The 23,450-nt window shown below is 36.1% G+C and overlaps 1 protein-coding gene across 8 annotated transcripts in view; it reads right to left on the bottom strand.

Moving 5' to 3' along the window:
* The window catches only part of NRXN1 (neurexin 1), a 1,448,730-nt gene that overhangs the window by 770,608 nt on the left and 654,672 nt on the right, over positions 1-23,450 (bottom strand). For all 8 annotated transcript variants that reach the window (XM_036751791.1, XM_036751793.1, XM_036751799.1 and 5 more), the window contains one exon: positions 9,411-9,533. In XM_036751791.1, coding sequence (XP_036607686.1) covers positions 9,411-9,533 — 123 coding nt within the window. The remainder of the gene's footprint in view (positions 1-9,410; positions 9,534-23,450) is intronic.

Genomic DNA, 23,450 nt, shown 5'->3' with positions numbered 1-23,450 from the left:
ACTGAGTGATTCATTCTGACCCTAGATCTTTTTGTCATAAGCCATACAAAGCCAATTTTATCCTGTCTTGCCTTTGTACAGATAACTATTACCTCTCTGATTTGTCCTTGCCCATTTTAGTTGACATCTTGCTTCTTCTCCAACTTTTCAGTCATTTTCACTTCTAATGAAGTTCTTCAAGTACTCATTCCACTCAACTTGGTGTAATTGGAAAGTTTACTGAGCATACTCTACTCCATCATCCATGTCATTAATGAAAAAGTTAATTAGTTCTAGGGTTACTACCATCCGTTGAAAACTTCCACTCGATATGCCAGCCAGGTTGACATTTTTTAAATGTTAGAGATGAAGGGACCTTGGAAATCATCTAGTCCGCCCCACACTTTTAAATTTTATTAATTTGACTCTCAACTTAAGAAATAAAACAAATATTTTCATAACATAGAACAGAAAAAAGATGATTGCATATGAAACTACAAATCTAGTATGCACAATTCATTTTAAATATATAATAAAGTTATCATGTAACTTTTTTCCCTTTTTTTCTCCCTCCCTAAGATGGCTACCATTAGACACAAATCATTCTATATGTGTTTCTGTTTATCAGTTCTTTCTCTGGATACAGATAACGTCTTCCTTCCTTCATAGGTCTTTTGTAGTTAATTTGGGTATAATCTAGTCTACCCCTCTCTTTTTACACATGAGGAAACTGAGGTTGACTGATCCAATTACTTGCCCAACGTCACCCAACTAGTTTGCTGCCCTGTTTAGAACCTGAATGTCCTGATTTCTTCTTCCATTCTCTTTCTACTACATCGCAGCTTCTATTTAATCAGTGATGACGTCTCTGATTCCATCCTTTCAATTAGTTAAGAACATTTTTTCATTTAATTAAATAGTGAGAACCAGATCTTTAAAGAAACTTTAAAACATTATTAGCAAAAAACAAAAAAAAATTTTATTGAATTTACCTATTTGACAGCTGAAATTTTCTCCCTATATTTAAACAAAATCCACCTCTAGGCACATATACTCCTCATCAATTTTTACTTTCTTTCTCTAGCCTAGTGACCCTATGTTGTCACTATCCTTCAACCTGCTTTACTTTCCTTCCTATTTTCTTTTATCTGTTGTTAAAACATTGGATTGTTATGAATAGCAGGCTATCACTTTCTCCCAACTCAGGGGAATTATCTTAGGCCTTTTTTCATTTGCAACATCTAACATTATGATACTTCTTTGTATCCTTTCATCAACCAGTCAATACAGGCATTAATTGCTTATTGCAAAGTCTGTGATTAGCACTGGGATGCAAAGACAAAAATGAATCAGTCTCTGCTCTCAAGAAACTTATATTCTATCAGGGCCCCAGAAGTCAATTTTAAAATCTGTGGTAATTTTGATTTCTGATTCTTATTTAGCTATAGTTTTACTTGTCCTCTTCAGCTTCTCCATTCTTAGAAAATACACTCGACCAGTGATTATTTCTACCACAGAAACTACCACACTACCACTCTTTTGAGAACCTATCTCCTGGGACAGAAATCAAACAATAATCAATAAACATTTATTAAGTGTCTATTATTTGCCAGGCACTGTGCTAAGTGCTAGCTTCTTTATAGCATGGCATGTCACCAAATTCATTCACTGTGATAGCCTCCTTGTTCAAGGAGCTCGAGGAGGCAAAAGCTGGCCTCAACACAGAGTTAAGCCATTTGGAGAATTTGTTTTGATTGACTGTGCATATTTGTTACAAGAAACTTATTTTTCTTGTCTTTTCTTTCCCTCTCCCCACCCCCAATTGGATAGGGGTGGTGGTGGGAGGGAAACAAAATAGATTTACGTTAATTGAAAAAATAAAAAAGTGAAGACTTCTACATATTTGAAATGTTGCATATACTTTCAGTTGAGGCCACCGTATTATCACTTTTGCTTTTTATAAGAGATTTTCTATGAAAAGGGAGTAATCTGTAAATTTATGTAATATAAAAACAAAACACATCAATAAAACTGGAAGTGACAAAGTATGGAGATCTCTACTTTCTTTTCTCAGTTCAGTTGTTTATGAGAGTGGATAACTTAAGAGTATTTCATTGATTGCTTACTGACTCATTAGGAATAATCCAAAGCAAAAATTATAATTGACATTTGAGGAAATTGAAGGAATTAGGACAACAAGTGGTTAATTGTGAGAATTGAGTGAACCACACTGACTCCATCTTATAACTCAATTCACGAGCTAACTTAGTTTCTATTGAATTATGGGTCTAGTCCAATTTAAGTCTTGTGAGAAAATTTTATTCAATTGTGGGAATTGGGAGAAAATCTTATTGTATTGTTTGAACCTAACCCTGAATGGCTGGGAAATTGGAACACCTCTCCCTGCTGCTTAGAAAATCTTAACCAAGGACCTAGGTTATGCTGATCAGACGCTTAGATTTAAAGATTGACGCAAGATTTCTTACAATTGCACATCTCAAGAAACCCAAATGTCTATCTGAAAACGGGCACCATACTGATCAATCAGTTATTATTTCCGTGTTCCCTTGATGTTTGCAGACCCTTGGTGTCGGGGAGGAATAGAAAGAACATCTTTTTCTGAATTTAGGGAATTGCATCTGTTCACTCTCCTTGTCCCAACTTGGAAAGTCCCTAGTATTTCCTCCAATTAGAAATTAGATTACCTAATGTTTTGTTTCCTTGTAATTAATTGATCTTATTTGATTAACTGTTTTTAATGTATAAAAGTCTGTCTCCTCCTGTATCGGGGATCCGGGCCTAAGCTAAGGAGGTCTGGCCCTTCTTTATTAGGCAACTGGCATGCATTGTTTAATAAATCAATATGCTCAGAAGGTCAAACCTTATTCCCTCAGTCATTTTATCTTCACCTGCCACACATTTAACCTGTCAAATAGGGGCTACAATCATCATACCTACTTTACTGATAATGAAAGAGGAGGTAAGAGATCCAAGACTTGCTTGTTGATACAGCTAGAATCAGATCAGGATTTGAACCCAGGTCCCACACACCATCCCCTTCATTATCCTACCTCTATGCTCAACAAAGCTTTTAGCCTACAAAAAAGGGTACTCAGTCTGAATCAAAGGGTTTGAGGAGCCTACATCTGGTAAGTTACAATCCCTTCAAATTTTGATCCATAAGAGTACTGAGCCACAAATATCCTATTGGTAGATTGAATCAAGAGGAAAATATTTATATTGTATATGACCCGAAGCTGCATAGAGCTCGGGGGACTTTTTTTCCCTAATCTTATTGCATAAGACAGTTTACTCAGTATATGTCCTTATTAACCTATAGACTCTGATTACATGAATCTTGATTTTCAGTATTTTTCAGCAAAACAGCAGAGAAAACCAAAATGAGCCCCACTGTCTAATGTTTCAGCTTCTAAGATTGCATGCTAACTGAAGTATATGCCAGGCTCTACAGTCTGAGAGTCATGACTGGAGGGACTCTTTATTAATCAAACATTACTTTCATCCACTCAGCCTAATCCTAGGCAGTTAAGGAAACTTAAAAAAAATGAGTAACATGAATGAGGAGAGCACTTGCTTGGTAAGAGTATTAAAGCATGCTGGAACAAGCCCAGGTTAGGAAAAGATAAATCAAAATTCTTCAGAGTTTAGGTTTAGGCTTCATTCACACTCACTCTGAAAATTAAATGGAAAAGCTTAATTTTATCTTAAGGAAAAAAACATTCCTTGGCATCAAAATTATATTTTCTACAGCTTGGATCACTGCCCACTTTTAGTGGCATTTAAAACCCTTTACAATTTGACTCCCACTTCTTTCTAGACTGAATTCACATGACTCCACCTACCTCATACACTCTGTGTTCCTGCCAGACTGGCCTGCTTACTGCTCCTCATGCTCAACATTCTGTCTCTTGCCTTCACCCAGATTGTCCTCATTCCTAGAATGCATTCCCCATTCACCTTTGTTCTTGAGATCTCAAGGCTCCCTTCAAGGCTCAGATGCTACGAGAGGCCTTTCCCAATCTACTTCCACATGTTAGTCTTCTCCCATCCACATCCTCTACCCTTAGACACTGTCTAGCCTTTTATATATGTATCGTAGACATAATAGGTGCTTAATAAATGCTTGTTCCCTTTCCCTTCTCTTCATCACAGTGCTTGGTACATAGAAAGTACTTAATTTTTTTGCACCTTAATTTTTCTTTATTCATTCATTCCCCTTGTAACTTACTTATTTGTGTATTTCTTGTTTTCCATCAGGAGTCTGTGAGCTCCTTGAAGACAGGGACCATTTTCTTTTTGCCTTTGTATCTCCAGTGCCTGACACATAGTAGGGACTTAATACATGTTTGTTTTGCTACTGAATATCAGATTCACCATGTGCCTATGCTTTGGTTCTTGTTATCTTATGCCCTATTGTTCAGCTGTAATGGTCAGTTGTAAATCTTGCTCATTCTCACTAACAATGAAGAATTCTCCATTTCACATTGAATGCACATGATCTGTTCCTCCTGGAAGTTTTGCCCATATATTTGGCAACCTTTGCAATCTTATCTAAAGACTTGCTGAGCCAAAATATCTGTGCAGGTGAGTTTGATGAACTACTCACAAAAGAAGAATTTGTTCATTTATGTACTAAGGAGGGTAACAATGAGAGGGCTGGTACTGGGGAGGGAGAAAGAAAAAAAAAACTTGGAAGATGATGGGGGAAGGAAGACGAATAGGAAGAGAACTTAAAAAGTGAAAAAATTAGGATAAATAACAAGGTCCTGATGGCAAAAATCGGACAGCATATGATATACAGTTAAAATGGACTCCGAAATTTTAACTGAAGGTGTTGGTCCTTGTTAAAAATGTAAACAACTCTAAGGAGAGTTAACCTTTGAGCTATTATTAGATATCTCTACAGAAGAATGTAAGGGTTCATTTTGATAGAAAGCAGAGATGAGAGAGAAAGTAAATGGTATCTGACATCTGATATAGGGATATGGGAAGGGGGAGGAAATGCCCAGAAATTGGAGGCTATGAATGGCTGAAGGTAGCCTCGCGTAATGGAAAGAGCACAGGATTTTGAAGCAGAAAGCTGAGGTTTAAATTCCATCTCTCTGCTACTTACTAGTTGTACGACCTTGAGCATTTCACTTAATCTCTCTAGGCCTCAGTTCCCTCATCTGTAAAATGAAGGGATTGAACTGGATGATCTCTACAGCCATTCCCAGCTCTAAATACACCAAGATAAATTTTATCTGGCAGAGCCAAAACTTTCATTTTCTGAAAAGTTCTCTCTGATGTCCTCTTTCTTTATTAAGTATATACCTTTATGTCCTCTACTGCTGCAAATACTCATATGCCCTTGCAGAAGAATTCAATTCCATTTTTAGTTTTATGTGCTTAGGATCATAGGATTTAGAGCTGGAAGGGATTTGAGCATGTGCCTCTCACTTCAGAGATGAGCAAACAGAGGCCAGAGAGAGGAGATGAATTTGTCAAATGGTAAGTGGCAGAGTGATGGTCTGAACCCAGGTTCCCTGACTCCAGATCTGAGTTCTTTCCAACATAATCATTGTCTTCTGTTTCCTTATGCCAGGGTAGAGTTAGTAATACAGAGATTAGATAATAAATACTTCCCATAAGCTCCAATTTGCTCATAGGTGGCCACTGACCCCTGGCAAAAGGTCAAACTGTAGCATAGGTTTTGAAAAGAAAAGCTAAAAAATACAGAAACTTCCACAAATGAATAAAGAACCATTGAAAGGTTTACCATGTACCAGGAAGCATGCAAAGCAATTTATATACACATACATATGTGTATTATATATATATATATATATATATATATATATGTGTGTGTGTGTGTGTATACACATATATGCATACAGCTTTAAGCATTATATATGTGTATATGTATTTATATATCCATATCCATATGTGTGAATGTCATTCTCTGCCCCACTTTCTACTTCTTGTTCTGGGTACAATTGTCTTATCAAGACTGCCACTCTTTCTGGAAAATATATCAGTTGACTAACATATGGATCAACTTACCATCCCAATGATTAGCCAGATGAAAAATCCTTGCCCTGGTCATTACTCCCTTATATGTTTATGTGTGTATGTATCCGTATGTGTATACATACATATATATACAAATACAGGTGTAAACACACACATATATATACATACATATGTATATACATATATGTATGTGTATATACATATCCACACATATTTATGTATATGTGAGTATATATATATATATATATATATATATATATACACATACATATATAGTGGAGTGATGACCAGGGAAAGGATTTTTCATCTGAAGAGTCACAGGGATGGTAAATTGACACACAGGGTAATCAATTGGCATCTTTTCTTTTTTTTAAAAGAAATAATGGCTTTATCAATAGCACAGTTGTGCCCAAAGGAAGAGATGGGAGTAGTTCTATATGATGGTAAGGTAGATAACCAGCTGGTTCAGGTAGATGGCTGGATGAGATGAGGATAATGGTCTGGACTAGGGCTACCTGTGTTGAACTCCAGTAACTTTGCACTCACTTAATCATTGATTGAATCACTCCAAGATGTATAAACAATGAAAATGTGCCACCTTCCTTTCTTTTTCTTTTTGCTCATCCTTCTTTTCGCAGAATAAGCTATCATGGCCCTGGATGGCAGGTGGTGGGAAAACCTAACACCACTATGGTTTTCTCCACTGTTGTTGCTTCACTGCCCACATATTTTGGATGAGATGGAATCAACAACTTTACTCCTTCTGGGGACACAGAGGGTCATACAGCTTTACCATCTGCTTGTTCCTACTCCTTCACTCTCCTGGCAGTATTATCTGATATAGGAATGTAAGGTAAGGACCTCTGAGCCTTGTCATCCAGCCTGTTGCTGAACCTTCAGCATTTCAAGGTCTTACTACCTTCTCTAAAGCTGAACTTTCTTTTGTTTTTATTTCCCTCAACCAGAGTATAAGAACCTTGAGAGTATGTACTGTGTCATTTTTTCTGTCTGTATCCCCATGCTTAGCAGAGTGCTTGAAAGAGAGTAGTACTTAATGAGTGTTTTCTTTCTCCCTCCCTCCCTCCTTTCTTCTCTTCCTCCTCCTCCTCTTCTTCTTCTACTACTTTTTTTCTTCTTTTCTCTTCTCCCATTTTTTTCTTCTTTCTTTCTTTTTTCTTCTTTCTTTCTTTTTTCTTTTCTTCCTTCCTTCCTTCCTTCCTTCCTTCCTTCCTTCCTTCCTTCCTTCCTTCCTTCCTTCCTTTCTTTCTTTCTTTCTTTCTTTCTTTCTTTCTTTCTTTCTTTCTTTCCTTCTTCTTTCTTTTTCCTTCTTTCATGACAATTCAGTCCCAAAATGAGAGTTGCAAAGCTGAGGAAATGGGGGGAGCATAGTTTCTGAAGAACTAAAGGAGAAACCTGCAGAAGTCCTCTCAAACAAAAATTGGGAACAGAAAAGAAAACAGGTCAGTTCCTGACTTCTTCACTTAGGGCCTGCCATTTCATCATCTTGTTATTGTTTGACACTGGAAATCTCTTCTAGAAAAGGTCATAGGGCCTTTTATCATCATCCAAAAAGGGAATGTAGGTACTCATGGGCTATGTATATCTTCTATTGCTGAAAATCCTTACACACTTGCACTGCGGAATTATGCTCTGTTCTCAAGCTTGTGTGTTCATCACCAGCATTCTGTTCACTTCTTCCAGATATGGTTTGTGTGTTTCCATCCTGATGACTTTATATATGCCCATTTCTGTCACCTAGCATACATACTCCTATCTTTTATTCTTTCCTAAAACCTACCCATCTTTCAAGGTCCTCCACCATCCTGGTTATTGGTACTCCATAACTGAGGAGCTGGGTGTTATTATAGATTAGATTAGGGACTATAAAACCCAGATTTTAGACCTCACTAGCCAGGTCAACTCAGAAAAAACAATTCCATCCCTTTGAGTCTAAGTTAGATTATGCGAATTAGGATAAATTGGTTTTTACCTTGTTAAATTGTTTTAGTGAGGTCTGACTCTTCATTACCCTAGTTGGGGTTTTCTTGGCAAAGATACTGGAATGGTTTGCCATTTCCTTCTCTAGCTCATTTTACATAAACAGGTAAACAGGATTATGTGACATCTATAGGGTCACACAGCTAGTAAGTGTCTGAGGTCAGATTCCTGACTCTAGGCCCAACGCTCTATCCACTGGGCCACCTAGCTGCCCGCATTTGTTTTTACAAAACTCAGAGTTGCTATGAAGAAAAAAAATTGGATCAGTTATATGACTTTGCTATGAAAATTATAGGACCTATAAACTGCTTTTCATTAATAACTTTTAATTATTAGCATGATAATGTTGGTTAACTGAACCGACAAGATCCTATCCAAAACAATTTTGATACATCCACAGGTCCTATTATTCCTCAGTCCATCCCTGGTAATAAATGAGGTCAGTTCACTCCTTTAGGGCACTAGGATCATTTACTGAGTAACTTGTACTGAGTAACAAATATTGTGCTGCCCTTCACCAGTTTGTCAGGGGTTTTGAGTTGTTTTTTCCAGTAGCAGGGATGAAACCACACTCTTTCACCTTGTTCCCAGTAGCTTGAAAGGGTTTGAAATTCCAAGGACTTGAAAGATGCGTATTTGCCAACCTGTAGAAATAACCTATCATATTGACCTTAGACTATTGATTTAAGGTAGGAAGGGAGCTTAAAAGCAAATTAGTTCAGCCTTTTCATTTCACAGATGAGGAAACCAAGGCCCTAAGATGTTAAGTGACTTGCCCAAAGTCACACAGATAAGCTGTGGCAAAGAAAGCGTTTGAACCATGGGCTCTGATTTTAGATCTTTCCATTTTCCCAAACTACTCATAATAGTACTGGTCAAAATCAAATCTTTTCATATAGTTAACATATGACAGATACCTCTGTGGGTGAATAGTGTCAAAGTGTCTATGGATCTTTGGTATATTTTTAATTCCTTTGAAAGAATAAGTTAAAGAATATTTAATAATAGAAGAAATAAATTATACAAAGAGAATCTAATTCTCCCACCCAACTCCTCAAACGCACATATTACTACCACTGAAAATCATAAAATGCCTCCATAATTGAGATTGGTCTGCAAAGTTTAATCAGTATCCACTTAATTCAAATATAAATATGCTTTTGTGTTAATTTGTTGAGGTAAAATATCCATGACACACATATAAAATTGTGACAATTCAGGGACAAAGATTCCCACTAATAAAGTGATTCCATTTATAGGAGGTTAAGTGAAATGAATCATGGGTAGTTTCTTCCAGTGTCCTTCTGTATTTCAGGTAGCTTTCAGCTACAAATCATGGACACAAAGCACAGGGTAGGGATGCCTCAGGAGGTTGGTGGGGACAAAGTGATACAACTTACCAGTCATGGCTTGCTGATCATCCACCATTAACTTTAAACTTTTTCCTCGTCGAACCACACGCACTGTGTGCCACTCATTATCATTGAGGTTATAGCCAGCAAAAAGGGTCTCGGGACCTTTGCCTGTAGGATATGCCAAACAGTCATTATGGAAACTCTAAATCAGTCAACAAATGAACCTCACAGAAAGGGAGAGGTGGAGAGAGAGAGATAGAGAGACAGAGAAAGAGAGAGGAAGAGAGAGACTCGCTGGACCAATGTTAAAGCACGTTTAGAACCATAGCAAGCAAGAAAAATGATGAGTTAACTTACATTTCAACATATAGGCATAATTATTTAAGAAGTACCTTTAGCATTACGTATTGATCTAAGAAAAGGTAAGAAATCAAGTTGTCATAAATAGGCACAAATCAATATGTTGCTTATTCTGAATCTGAAGCCTTCCATATTTACTCATAAATATTTTCAATGTTCACTTCTAGCATATTTAATGAAAAACGTGACTAGTAGTTCATATTTTACTTTCAAAGCTTAACCTGTAATTTTCATCAGATTGGAATTGGGTTGTTCAGATTATATCCTATCCACTAGACAGTTTAAAAATCATTTATTGAGAATTGCCTCTTATTATCTGGGTTACTATATTTTATAATAGAGATAAAATGAGACTCTCTCCTGTTTTTGCTCTAATGTTCCTTGATTTCAGTTTGTTATTTTTTGCCTCTCACTATACTATTTTATCTCCAAAACTAAATGGAAATTCATTTTGAAATTAATATCCTCTATTTCTTCTAAACCCACGTATTTGCCTTGCGTAAGAGGACTGAAGAAAAGCTGGGATAGCCATGAGCTTTGTATCCAGTGAGGAGGAAGAAAAAAACCCTTGCATTTGTAAAAGAAACGGAGGGATGATAAAATGATATTCAGGACTCACAGAAAAGCAAGTTTCCCTGGTTACTGGAAAGATGAAAGAAGATAAGAACTGTTATTGGGTTAGAAAGCTGCTTATCCTGTATGTCTAGGGTAAAATTAAATGGCATTTTTGTAAATACACTTGGAAGGGAGAAAGCAACCTGTCAGTGTTATGGGGAAATGATAACCAAATAGTGAAGAATTTGAAATTTCAACATTAAGGAGCCTATGTGTCTTAGGGAATTGTCTTAGGTACATAGAACTTAAGTGTCTTGTTCAAGGTCATGTAGCTAATAAGTTTAAGAGGTAGGATCCAAACTCAGGATATCTGAATCCAAGTGTACCACTCTATCCACTGTTCCAGTCTGTCTCTACAAGTTAATAATTGAGATGTGTGAAGTGCTGAAGTGGTATTAAAAAACATTAAATATTTAGCCCAATTCTTCCAATTTAAGAGGCAAGGTTGCAATTATCTTTATTATCTACTAGAAAAATGACCAAACTTTCCAGATTACAATCAGGAAATAAGATATATCAGACTTTTTTGATGGTTGTTTTGAATTTAGGCCACCTTCCAATCGACTCCAAAAGGATTTTATAAATTTCTCAAATTTCATGTCTCATAAAAGTGATACAAGAAATACACTCATTTGGGTTTCAGCAGGTAAATATATATATCCTTAATTGATTAGATTATGAGGAGCATAAGCTGTCTCTGAATGTTATTTAGTTGACCTACTTATGCATGTACTATAGTAGAAAGAGGGCCGAATATGGAGTCAGAGGACCTGGGTTCCATTTCTTGCTAAGGCTCTGCCTCAGTTTTCTTATCTGGAAAATGAAAAGTTGAACTAGATGACCTTTCAAGTTTCTAGCATCTCTAAATCTATGATCTTATGAGTTCTAACACCAATGGGACCTAAGAGCAGCACAAGGCACCTGCCAGAGAGAAGGAAGACAGGGAAAGGGAGTATATAGTGGAAGGAAGAGAGGGTTTAGGACTAGAAGAAAAGAAAGATTCTATGATGAAGTAGTCAGGCATTAATAATTATTGCTTCAAGCTCCAGAGGTTTCCTGTTCCTAGATTAGATGGCTCCATTACACTTGATTTTGATGTTAATATTTATGTATAGCAAATAGTTCCACTTTTTCCCCCTCACTGCTTCTGTTGTTAGTGATCCTGTAATGCAGCTTTGGCAGCATGGGTGTTAGAGCTTAGACATTCAGGATTAGAATTCCCTTCTACTGTGCATTGAATTAGATAGCTAGCCAATGCAGGATCTGTCTCCTCTGATTAAAAGAATGCAATAGCATAAATACATATAGTGATGTTTCAATAAAAACACCATCAGAGAACAGATTTTGAGAGCTAGGCTACTACTCAACTAGAGGGAGCCAGTAAGCAATGAAAAAATTAAAATGTTTTCAGAGCAAGTCCTGAATATTAGTTCTTAGATCAAAAGAAATCTCTCCTCTTTCAACAATGTAAAAGGAAGAATTTTTTTTTTACAACTTTTAGCTTACTTCTAGCAACAGGGGGCATTTTCCACTTTGACATATGAAATAAAAGCCCAAGATTTTTACAGTGGAGAAAGTGTTCAGAAATATCTTCTTCTGAAGTCATTTTAAATATCTTTTTCTGAAGTCATTTTCCATACCTCTTGCTATTTTTTGTTTATTAAATAACAAATGCATTAAGGCAAGATCATTATAATCATGTTATCATAACCTTGTTGATCTTGCAATAAAGTCATAAAGTCCTATCTGTGACCCTCATAACCTTTTCTGTAATAACTAGCACAAAATTAAGTACAAATACTCATTTTGTTTTAAAAAACACCTCTGAACTGACTTAAGATTCGTTTCTTCTCTTACTAAATACCTGAAGAGATTGATTTGAAGAAAAATAAATTTAAAATGATTTATGCCTAGTTCAAAAAATGTTAGTCATCTACCATGATAAAGTGAAAATACCAACGGGTAGTCAAGAAATTGTACGGGACTAAATGATCTCTAAGGTCCCTTTCCATTTAAAAGCTTGGCTATAAGGCCAACATGGAGCAGTTAGTATTTAAGTTTTGTAAGAACAAGATCTGCCACTAATTAGCTGTGGTACTGTTGACAAGTCACTTCAGCTGAAATTTCTCAGCTCTGTAAAAAGATGGGGTGGTATACTAAATGATCTCCAAGGTCCCTTTTAGCTCTAAAGTGCCAGTTCCAGTAAGTGAAATAAATATTTGTTGAATTGAATGGCTAATACAGGGAAATGGTGAAAGACCCACTGTTTAAATTAACATGGACTGAGTGCTAGGTTATTGGCAGAGGTAAATATCCGTAATTATTAGGGAAAGATGACCTACCTCTTAAAATTTTCTAACTTTTATTAGCTTGTGAATTCCCTGAGGGCAGGAACCATCTTTTCCCTCTTTTTGTATCTCTGGTGCTTAGCACTGCTCCTGGCGTACAGGAAGCACTTAATAAATACCTATTGGTTGATTAACTGACTCCATTACCTGGTACTTGCCATCTGAGATTTCAAATTTTAGTTTCACCCTAAATGTTCTTCATCAATATCTTCCTATCTCTACTGGGTATTTTTGGAATATCTCAACATATTTTCATTTATTATTTTAAATACTCTACAATATTCATGGCAAAATATACATAATATAGACATTATTCTCTCTCTGCTACTCTGAAGTACAGAGGCAGTCCTGGTGTACTCATACATTTAGAGCTGCAAGTGGCCTTAAAGGTGATTGAATCCAGTCTCCTAATTTTTCAGATGAGGAAACGGAGAAACAAGAGTTTCTACCTAGTTTTTACCCAGACTCACAGACCCAACCTTTAGTGCTAGTTCTACCACTGACTAGTTTAAATGACTCATGGAAAGCCACAACAACTCTCTTGTAGAATCGAAAAGTTGGACTACGTCAGCAATTTTCAAACTTTGGTTTCTGGGAAGCCCCAGGGTTTCCAGGACCATATTTTGAAAACTGCTGTATTAGATGATTTCTAAGATTTCTTTTGAGCTCTAAAACTCTATGTTTAAGGAAAGTTCTGGGACTATTGGCATGCTATTTTACCTATAATAATGACTAGCTCATGGCAGAGATACTTGGGAGAATGATAACTAATTATAATAATAAAAACATTTATATAGTGCCAGGCACTGTGCTAACTGCTTTACAGTATTATCTTATTTAATTCTCATAAAAACCCTAGGAAGTAGGTGCTATTATCTTTATTTTACAGATGATAAAACTGAGGCAAACAGGGGTTACATGACCTGCCTAGGGTCACACAGCTAGTAGGTGTCTGCAGCTGGATTTGACCTCAGGTCTTCCTGACTCCAGATCTAGCACTCTATCCATTGTGCTATCTAGCTACACCAAGGACATTAAAATGATGTTCCATTAAAGTTATGCTGGTTATTTGTGTTTTTATTTATCTATTAGTAATTGTAATGTAGAAATAGGGCAAGGGGACACAAGTTAGAAGCAATAAATATATATATATATATATATATGCATGTATGTATGTATATATACATATATATATGTATGTATACATATATATACACATACGTACACACATATATATGTATGTGTGTGTGTGTGTGTGTGTGTGTGTGTGTGTGTGTATATATATATATATATATATATATATATATATATATATATATATATATATATATGAGGGCATAGTTTAGCTGTTGGTGGGATAGTTGAAGGTTTTAAATAAGTTTTAATAACAATGACTAAAAAACCCAACATATTTCACATGAACCTCACAAATACACTAATACAGGGTTGCTGGTCTTCTTTTTGCTATTTGATCTAGATCTTTGATTTCACTGGTAGAGGGAACTTCCACTGAGGCAATATCTTCTACCAATGGAGATACCAGTGTGCTCCAATTTACAGTCAGAGTTATCTGGAACTCTCAGAGGTTAAGTGACTTACCCAGGATTACACAGCCAGTATGTATTAGAGACAAGACTTGAACCCAGGTTTTCCAGCATGGCATAGTGGATAAAAAGTTGTAATACCTGAAGACATCTATTATTGACATTTTCATGCAGACAAGGTTAGGCTAAGGAGGTTCAGTGATTTGTCTATGTATCCACATCTAATAAATGATGAGGCTTTGAATTGAGGTCTTCCTGTCTGTAAATCCAGTATGGCATGCTATCATCTCCTCCAATGAGATGTTAAGTAGAGTGGATCCACGGTATTGGTGCTCGGAATATCAGAATCAGAGGTTTTAATGAATTAAGTAGGTCATGGATAACTACTGAAGGTTTTATTTGAGGGGGGAAATGACATGAACTGAGTGAGACACTCTTTGTGTGTTTGATATTTTTATTTTCTGGGCTATCTTAAGCTCTTCCTGGACAGAGATCACTTGGCCAGCATGTCCTGTACCCAAAGAACACAGTGTATTGGCAGCACTCATCAAAGATCTATAACTGAATAGAAAGAAAAAAACACTAGGATTCTCAAGGGAGGGGGAAGAAAATAAGCTATGAATTTTGGGAAAAGGTTAAAACAACTGATGTCCCCAGAGCTGAAAGACTGGATGTGGCAGGTTTGACAATTTAGAAAATTAAATTTATATAGTTTATATGTGTTCATAAAAGCTTTGAAAGCCATTATACTGGTAAATCCTCTACCTTCCTTGTTTAACTTAATTGTAAAACCAATCTGGCTGATATAAAAAGTGGATGTTGACTTCTAAGAAGAGGCAAAGGATAAGGAGAGACAGATAACCTGAAAAAAGGATCTGATAAATTTGTACCAAGTGTCAACTAAAGATTAGGATGGGGACAGTCTCCACTTTTTGGGAGACTATTATATTTGTTCTTATAAAACTGGGCCACGGGTTACTTAAAAGTTTGAAGATCAAAAGTCTTTCACATTTATTCATTCATTAATGCAAAAGAAATATTGAGGACCTGATGTGTGCAAGCACAATAGTAGGTGAAGATGTAGGACGAGATAAACTACATGAACACGACTGGTCATTATTAATATAACAGATACAGGCAGCTAGGTGGTACAGTGAGTAGAGCACCGGTCCTTGGGTCAGGACGACTTGAGTTCCAATCCGGCCTCAGACACTTGACATGTGTACTAGCTGTATGACCTTGGGCAAGTCACTTAACCCCAATTGCCCTGCCAAAAAAACTATATATATATATGTGTGTGTGTGTGTGTGTACATATATATATATATATATATATATATATATGACAGATAAGAATAGATGTCAACTAGTATGACGGAAGATCTAGTTTGGAAAATGGGGAAATTACTACCTTGCTATAATTCTTTTTAATAGAGTTCTTTTGATGGGCAAATTGAAGCCAATAATATTAGTATTAATTAACCTTAAGCTGATCCAGTTATATTAAACAGGACACACTCTTCCTTTGGATAATGACTAATGCCATGCAGAAAATGATTAAAAAAATTTCATGGCATACTATTCAAAGGAGTAGGCATTCATGAGTACGATGATGATGTTCTATTTTTTCAGTAGTGTCTGATTCTCTGTGACCCCATTTGGGGTTTTCTTGGCAAAGATACTGTAGTGGCTTGCCACCTCCTTTCCAGCTCATTTTACAAATGAGGAAACTGAGGCAAACAGGGTTAAGTGATTCACAAGAGTCACGTAACTAGTGTGCGAGGCCAGATTTGAACTTGGGGAAATGGGCTTCCTCACTCCAGGCCTAGTACTCTATCCGTTGCACCACTAACCCTGCTCTTTAAGTAGGTGGAGTTCAAGTATGCATTATGAAGTAAGACAAAGTCAAGGTTCTTTGTCCCCCCTTTTGTTTTTTACCTTTTTGGAATTGTGCCCTTTCTATTGAATCATGGAACCACAGCTTTATGGATAGAAGGGATCTTATGGGTCATCTAACCCAGCCTAATAATTTTATAGGTGAGTAAACTGAAACCCAGATGGTTGAAATGACTTGACCAAGGTCATACATGTACCAAATATAGTAGAGCCAGGATTTGAAACTGGTACTGTGACTATGTTTAAATTCAACACTCTTTCCTTCTTCTAGAGGTATGAAAACTTTTAGTTCATGACCAGATCTGGGTTTTTTTTCGAAGCGAACTAAACTATCAATTAAACTAGACCACTACAAACAGTAGATTTTATGGAATAAATTTATGAATTTTTCTTACCACGGGAGGGGGCTGATGAGAAAAGGAGGTACCTCAACTCTTTCCCTTCATATAGAACTTGCCCTATTATTAAATTTTATTCTTCTTCCTGCCATTTCTATTAAGTACATTTAATCTCTTTAATGTAGGCAGTACATGTAGAGTAATGACATCTATTATCACATACGTTTCTGTATTCTGGAAATTCAAATGATATTCTTTTGGGATAAAACAATCTACTTTCAATTTTATTTACCTGTTTTTAGTTATAGGCCATACATGTCCTCCTAAAATTGTTGGACTTTCATTCTTCAAAGTACATTTTTATGTTTGCCTCTTTGTATCAAGCTAATTGTCTGATAGGTCAGATTTCACCTAGGAACTTGGCAATATGTATTGACTGTAAATTTTTCTTATCATCTTGCCAAGGAAAAACTGAAAAACAGGAATCCAGGATCTGCCTTAGGGAAGGCTTTTAACCCTTCTCCACCTTTCAGTGGCAGAAATAAAATGATTCTGCTGCTCAAAGCTAATTAAGATGAGATAGCTGACAATCTGTCAGCTTTGATGGCATTTATCAGTCAATAATCCAAATGTAGAATCCAGGCAAGAATTTTTTAGGCTTGCTCAGGTATTTTGTCAGATCTGTTTTGTCTGAACAAGGATGGGAGAACAATTCTGGGAATTAAGCCCAACTAATGGCCACTGAGACTGATGGGGTGCTTGTGCTTGGACTCTAATTCCAATATCACATTTCCCCTTAGCCTCTGCCTGGGTGCCTGTGCCTGTGGCAGAACTCCAATTTCAGAACACATCTAGTTCTCAAACATATTCTTTCCCAGGTAGCCTCTCTAGCTAAAGGGCAGTGTGCCCCAAAATTATCTCTGCTTCTTCCTCAGTAAGCAGCTATGCCCAATTATAGATTGATTCAGGATGCTGATAATTGACTACACTGAGTCTAACATGTATCGTAGACATAGTCAAATGTAGACTCCCTTACATTAATCTTGTCTAACAAGACATGTGATGGAATCCACCTGGATATTCCCAGTCAGCCGTGAACTTTTGGTGACTTAGTGATGTTTCACAGGCAAAACCACACCCCCAGGTAGCCCCTCTTTGGACTATTTCCCAGTGAACTCTGGGTAAGATACCTGCGCAGTAGATACAAAAGGTGCATGTTTCTTTAAGAACTGACCAACCCTTAATCACGCCCTGACCACTCCCTAATCCCACCCCAACACGCCTAATTGACAGGTTTCATCCCTAAATCTTGTACTCTAACTTTCCCTGCAGCCTTATATGGTTGCAGGTTCCCTAAGAACTCTTGCCCGCTTTATTTACATAAAGCATAATAAATCTTTGCCTCCTTGACTTAAAGAATGCTTGGGTTTGTGAATTCATTACTGGTGGCCTTGCCTTGGGAATTTTGGTTTGGGATTTCTACAGCCCTGGGTTCAATTCTCCCTCTACAAGACTTCTTATAGAAATAATGGAAATCATTACCACAAACCTTTAAGCTCTGGAGTGGAAAGGAAAAGGTATTATTAGTCAAGAGTCTAGTGTGTATTTATTTACCTAGGAAACTCAAAGTAGACTTATGCTTTGTGTTACACTATACAAGGAGATACATACATATATATATATATATATATATATATATATATATATACACACATATGTATATATAATACACATACATACACATATACATATATGTATATAAATAAGGATATATATAAAAGATATGTATATGTGTGTATATATGCATATACATATACATATATACACATCCTATATAAGGATATTTGTACTTTAATTACCTAAGTTATACTATTTAAGGATCATTATACCATATAAGGATACTCAAAGTTGTCTTGTCTATCCATCCATCTGTCTATCTATCTGTCTATCTGTATATCTATCTGTCTGTCTATCTATCTATCTCTTAATGATATACAGAATAACTTAAGGATAAAGATATATATATATATATACACACAAATACATATACATATATAATGTGTGGGTATATATCCTTAAATTACTTAACATATAACTAATATATATAATACTTACCTGTACATAATATTTAAGGCTTACATCTATGTGTATATCTCTATTATATATGTATGTTATATATATATTATATCTATATGTATATCTCTACATACATATATCCTAAAAAGTTCCTTATTTCTCCGTCCACATTTTTAAAAATAGTTGGCAACTAGATCACTAGATCATAGAATTTAGAGCTATAAGCAACCTTAAATCATTTAGGCCAACCATATCATTTGGTAATTTTTTTCTTTTTCTGGGCAATCAGAGTTAAGTGACTTGCCTAGGGTCACACAGGTAGTATGTGTGAACTGTGTGAGGTCACATTTGAACTCAGGTCCTCCTCACTCCAGGGCCACCACTCTATCCACTGCTCCACCTTGTTGCCCCTCCTTTGGTAAACTTTGCAGGAGATTGAGGCTCTCTGGGAGAGAGCAGGGGGTGACTTGCCCAAGAGAGAGAGTAGCAGAGCAAATTCTAAACCAAGGTGCTCTGGCTCCCAATCAAATGTTTTTTTTTTCTTTACATTATACTTCTTGACAACCATGGCTAGACTAAGAACCAAACAATTTGGCCAGTTTTTTCACTTGTGGAATTTTATTTTAGTTTGCATTATAAGCATTTGTCTTGTTTTGTACATCAGCTCTCCTTTTGTGTTGAAAGGCCAGTTAGGGCAGGCATTGAATTTAATTGATCTCAGTATCATCCTCAGGTTTTTAACAAGTGTTTGTGTAACTGAACTGCATAGGTGAAACTTACACATTTCCTTCATTACAAGGCCTTGGCAACATGAACTTAAATAACATTAATTGACATTTATAGAGAACTTTGAGGTGTGCGAAGCACTTTACGCCTCATCTGACTTGAGTCAGAAGCATTGGATCATATGTTTTGAATAAAAAGGCTTTTGTTTTTGTTAAATCGATCAGTTTTTAAAAGATGTGGTCCAGGTTGTTTTCACTGCAAATGGCCAGAGCACTGAGTAATTTAGCAAAGTGTCTAAAGCATAGAATTTTAGCGCTGAAGGGTATGCTAGAGATCACCGAGGTCAATGTAATATTAGCCTAGTTAATTTCACAAAAGAGGAAACTAACGCCTTGAAAGCTGAGACATCTTGCCCAGTTCTCAAAAGTTCATGGAAGTGCCTTAGAGGAAACGAACAATTATAAGATCGGAATCCTAGCCCTTTAGAACTAGGAGTGCGTTTTTAGACTTTGCTTATCCCACTGAGCTATTTTGATCCTGGTTACGTTGCATTTGTTTTCCTTCTTTTATGACTTTTCCTATAAGCTTTCATACCGAATAGTCTGAATCCTGGAGAGAGTACACGAAATAGAAGGGCTAGTGTCATAAAGGACTAGAGTTAGGATATTTCCATGCCAAGAGTTTGTGAGACCTTGGACAAGGTGATTATCCTTCTTTGAATTGAACTGAACATTTTAATACTATTAGATTTGACTAGAAGCTTGCCTTAAATCTTGATAACAAATGTTGGATTTTTTTTCTGTGTGTGTGTACGCATGTGCATGTGCATGTCCATGTGTCTCTATGTAGGAGAAAGAGTAGGAAGGGAAAATATTATAGATAGGTTTGGGAGGAGGCAAATAACTATAGCAACTTTTTCAAGTAATGGAGAATTGCATCCAGTAGGGTGATTTCAAGGACAAATCAGCTCTTGGTTGGGAACTGAGATGCAGGAAGAAGCTAGTGACAAGCGTTGCCATTGTGACTGTGGTGAGACATGTGATGACAAGGGAAAACAGGAGCAAGAGGTACCGCTCTTTGATGCCTGAGTCATCTCTTCTGGCGGGAGCACTTTGTACCTGTCAATGACAGGAGAATGGCTTCTGGTAGGATGGATTACCTCTTTGGTTTTAATCCTTCCTCTCTCCCTCTGCAATATTTCTTTGTCATTTGTTCCTGGCTTTTTGCAAAATCCCCCATTCATTAAAATATCAAAATAAATGGAACAAGTAAATAGAGAAATCACAGTTATGGCTTGGGTTTTATAATTCATCTTTTATTTTCTCCTTTCTCCCTCTCTTAATGTATGGCACTATGCCGAGTAAGATTATTTTATTTACATTTTCCAAATAAGCTAAACAGATTTAATTGCAAATTAAATCTAGAATTAGACTGACATATAAATAGCATTTTCAATGTTGTCTTTTATGCTTTTCAAACATTATCAGAGCTCAGTGTTTGTGTATGCATACATCTTAAATTTCTCTTATGAATTCAGCAACCAGAAATGGTGGCAGTCAGGTCAGACAGGGCTGGCGGCAAAATTCCCTATTTATCCATGTAACAAACACAGCTGGGTCACCTTCCCCATGCTGTTTAGACTTAATGGAACAGCCCCTGAGGGGAAAAGAGATGTGATTCTGGAGTCTTTTAACCTCTCCAGCTGGCCAAGCAAGGTGTCAATCCTTACCTGGGGTTTAGTGATAGAAAGTCCTTATTGACAAGGAAATTTAACCAACTGTAAAGGAACAAGTCACCAGAAGCAGTCTTTCCCCTTTCCTCGCCCCAATTCTTGTCCAACTGACCCCCAGCCTGGATGAAATTCAATATTTAAGAATTGTCCTAAATACCAATATCAGAGCATAGTTGACCTTTCTCTTTTAGCAAACAGAATTGAGGTTCTTAACCTGGGGTGCCATGAACTTAAAAAATGAAAAATATATTTCAATGAAAGTAGTTTCCTTTGGGAATCTTATGAGAGTATATATTATATTTTATTTTAAAAATTATTCTGAAAAGAGGTTCCTAGTCTTTACTAAACTGCCTTGACATACTAAAAAGGTTACGCACCCCTGAAATAGAGAATCTTGCAATGCTAAGAAGGTATTCTGCTTCCTACATTAAATATCTGTTTTTAATAGGAGTTATATTTAGGTTAAACATAAAATTCAAGGATATATACTAAAATCATTAACAACCTGTGTAAAGCCTGTATACTATTCACCTAGCTACTAATGATAAATGCTTACTCAATTTTCATACTTTTTCCATCAAACACTCTCCAGCCTAGTTAAAGTGGCTGTCTCATTGTTCCTTACATGTTATTCTCTATCTCTTGTCTCTATGTCTTTGTGAAGACTATTCCCCAAGCCTGAAACACATCCCTCCTCAATCTTCTCCCTTTAGAATCCCTAGTTTTCTTCATGACCTAGCTAACACACAGCCTTCCTATATGAGGTCTTTCCTGATCCTCTCAGCTGTTGTAGCTTACCACAAAATGTCTTGTATTTATTTTGCGTATACTTTTATATACATATACGCATTTTCTCTCCCTCTCTGTGTATATATATATATACATATATATAAAACATATGTATATATGTGTGTATGTGTATATATACATGTATATATGTACATATATATGTGTGTGTGTATATATATATACATATATATATACATATATACATATATACACACGTACATACGCAAAATGGAAGCTTCTTGACAGCAGGGCCTGTTTGTGTCTTTGTATCCTCAGAAACTAGTAAAGTTTCTGACACATAGTAGGACCTTAATAAATGTTCATTTATAGATTATCATGAACTTGTATTAAAATATTATCCTATTATCTAAACATCTCAGAGCTTTTGTTTTCACTCCTGAGTCATATTGTAAATCCAGGAACAATTTGATAGTTTGTAACCCCACAGCAACTTAGTGCCTTTCACATAGTAGGTGCTCATTTAATTTTGTTGATTTGATTCCATAAATTTTTTTGTGGGGTGGGCGTTGGGGGAAAATGTTCCTCGGTGTTGAAGGAAACCTAGACAGTTGTTGAAAAATATTCCATTTCTACTGATGATGCCTTTTATATATTAGACTTCATTCAACTGAGCAATAACTACAGAATCTCATTTCAGAGATTTCAAATTCAGCCATGCAGAAGTTGGTAAATTTAAAAAATGACCTTAGTTTTTGGAGAAAACTGTGTGTCAGAGGAGGGACTTGAATCCGGGTTCTTCCTGACTCCGAAGCCAGCCTATTATTCACTATGACAAACTACCTCAGCTAATATATACTGTTGCATTTATTAGGAATGCAGAAGATTTTAATTTGATTGAATTTAGTGGATTTATGAAAATCACCCATGAGGACTTAATTTTGATTTTTTGTCTGTCAGCTCTAATTCTATTTTTTCCTTTAAAATTTGTGAAAAGGTCCTCATTTGTCAATGTGTTTCTGCCTGTGTGTGTGTGTGTGTGTACGTACATGCGTGTGTATGCCCAAATTGTATAATGCCATCAGGAATTCAGATGGAACAAGTTAGAATTCAGAATTATACAAATCACTTTTAATTAAACAGTTTGTAGGTAAACCTACTAAAGTGATAGAGGAAAACTTTGTCATATGTTATCTTGAAACCCATTTTGCCTCAATGGCTTTGATATTGATTGTGCCCATTTATGCCGCATCAAGATAAATATCTCAGCAATAAGCATTTATCAACATGAAGAAACATAACTTTTAAAGAAATTGTACCCTTTCTGAACAACAAAGGGTAAATGAACATGTAGCTAAAAGAAAGTTTTAAAATATACCTTTTTGCCAGTCTATCTTGATAAGTTTAAATATGTGAATTTCAAAAGGCCTAATTTTAATGAAAGGAAAAACTTGGACTGTGACTTTATTTTACTAACTTTACACTCTCATTTAGCACAAAGTACAATTTTCTTTATGTAATAACTTTGTTTACAATTTGTTTAACCATTTTGATACCATTTGTAAGAACTGCATACAATTTTAAGTGTTTCTCTAACTTTACACTCTCATTTAGCATAAAGTACAATTCATATCAGGTATGAAATCATATACTAAATGTTTAATGTTACCTTGGGTTACTCTTTTAAGCTGAAAACATGCTGGT

This window comes from Trichosurus vulpecula, chromosome 3 (genome assembly GCF_011100635.1).
Source record: "Trichosurus vulpecula isolate mTriVul1 chromosome 3, mTriVul1.pri, whole genome shotgun sequence".
Lineage (NCBI taxonomy): Eukaryota > Metazoa > Chordata > Mammalia > Diprotodontia > Phalangeridae > Trichosurus > Trichosurus vulpecula.
This window is presented reverse-complemented; position numbering and strand designations above follow the sequence as displayed.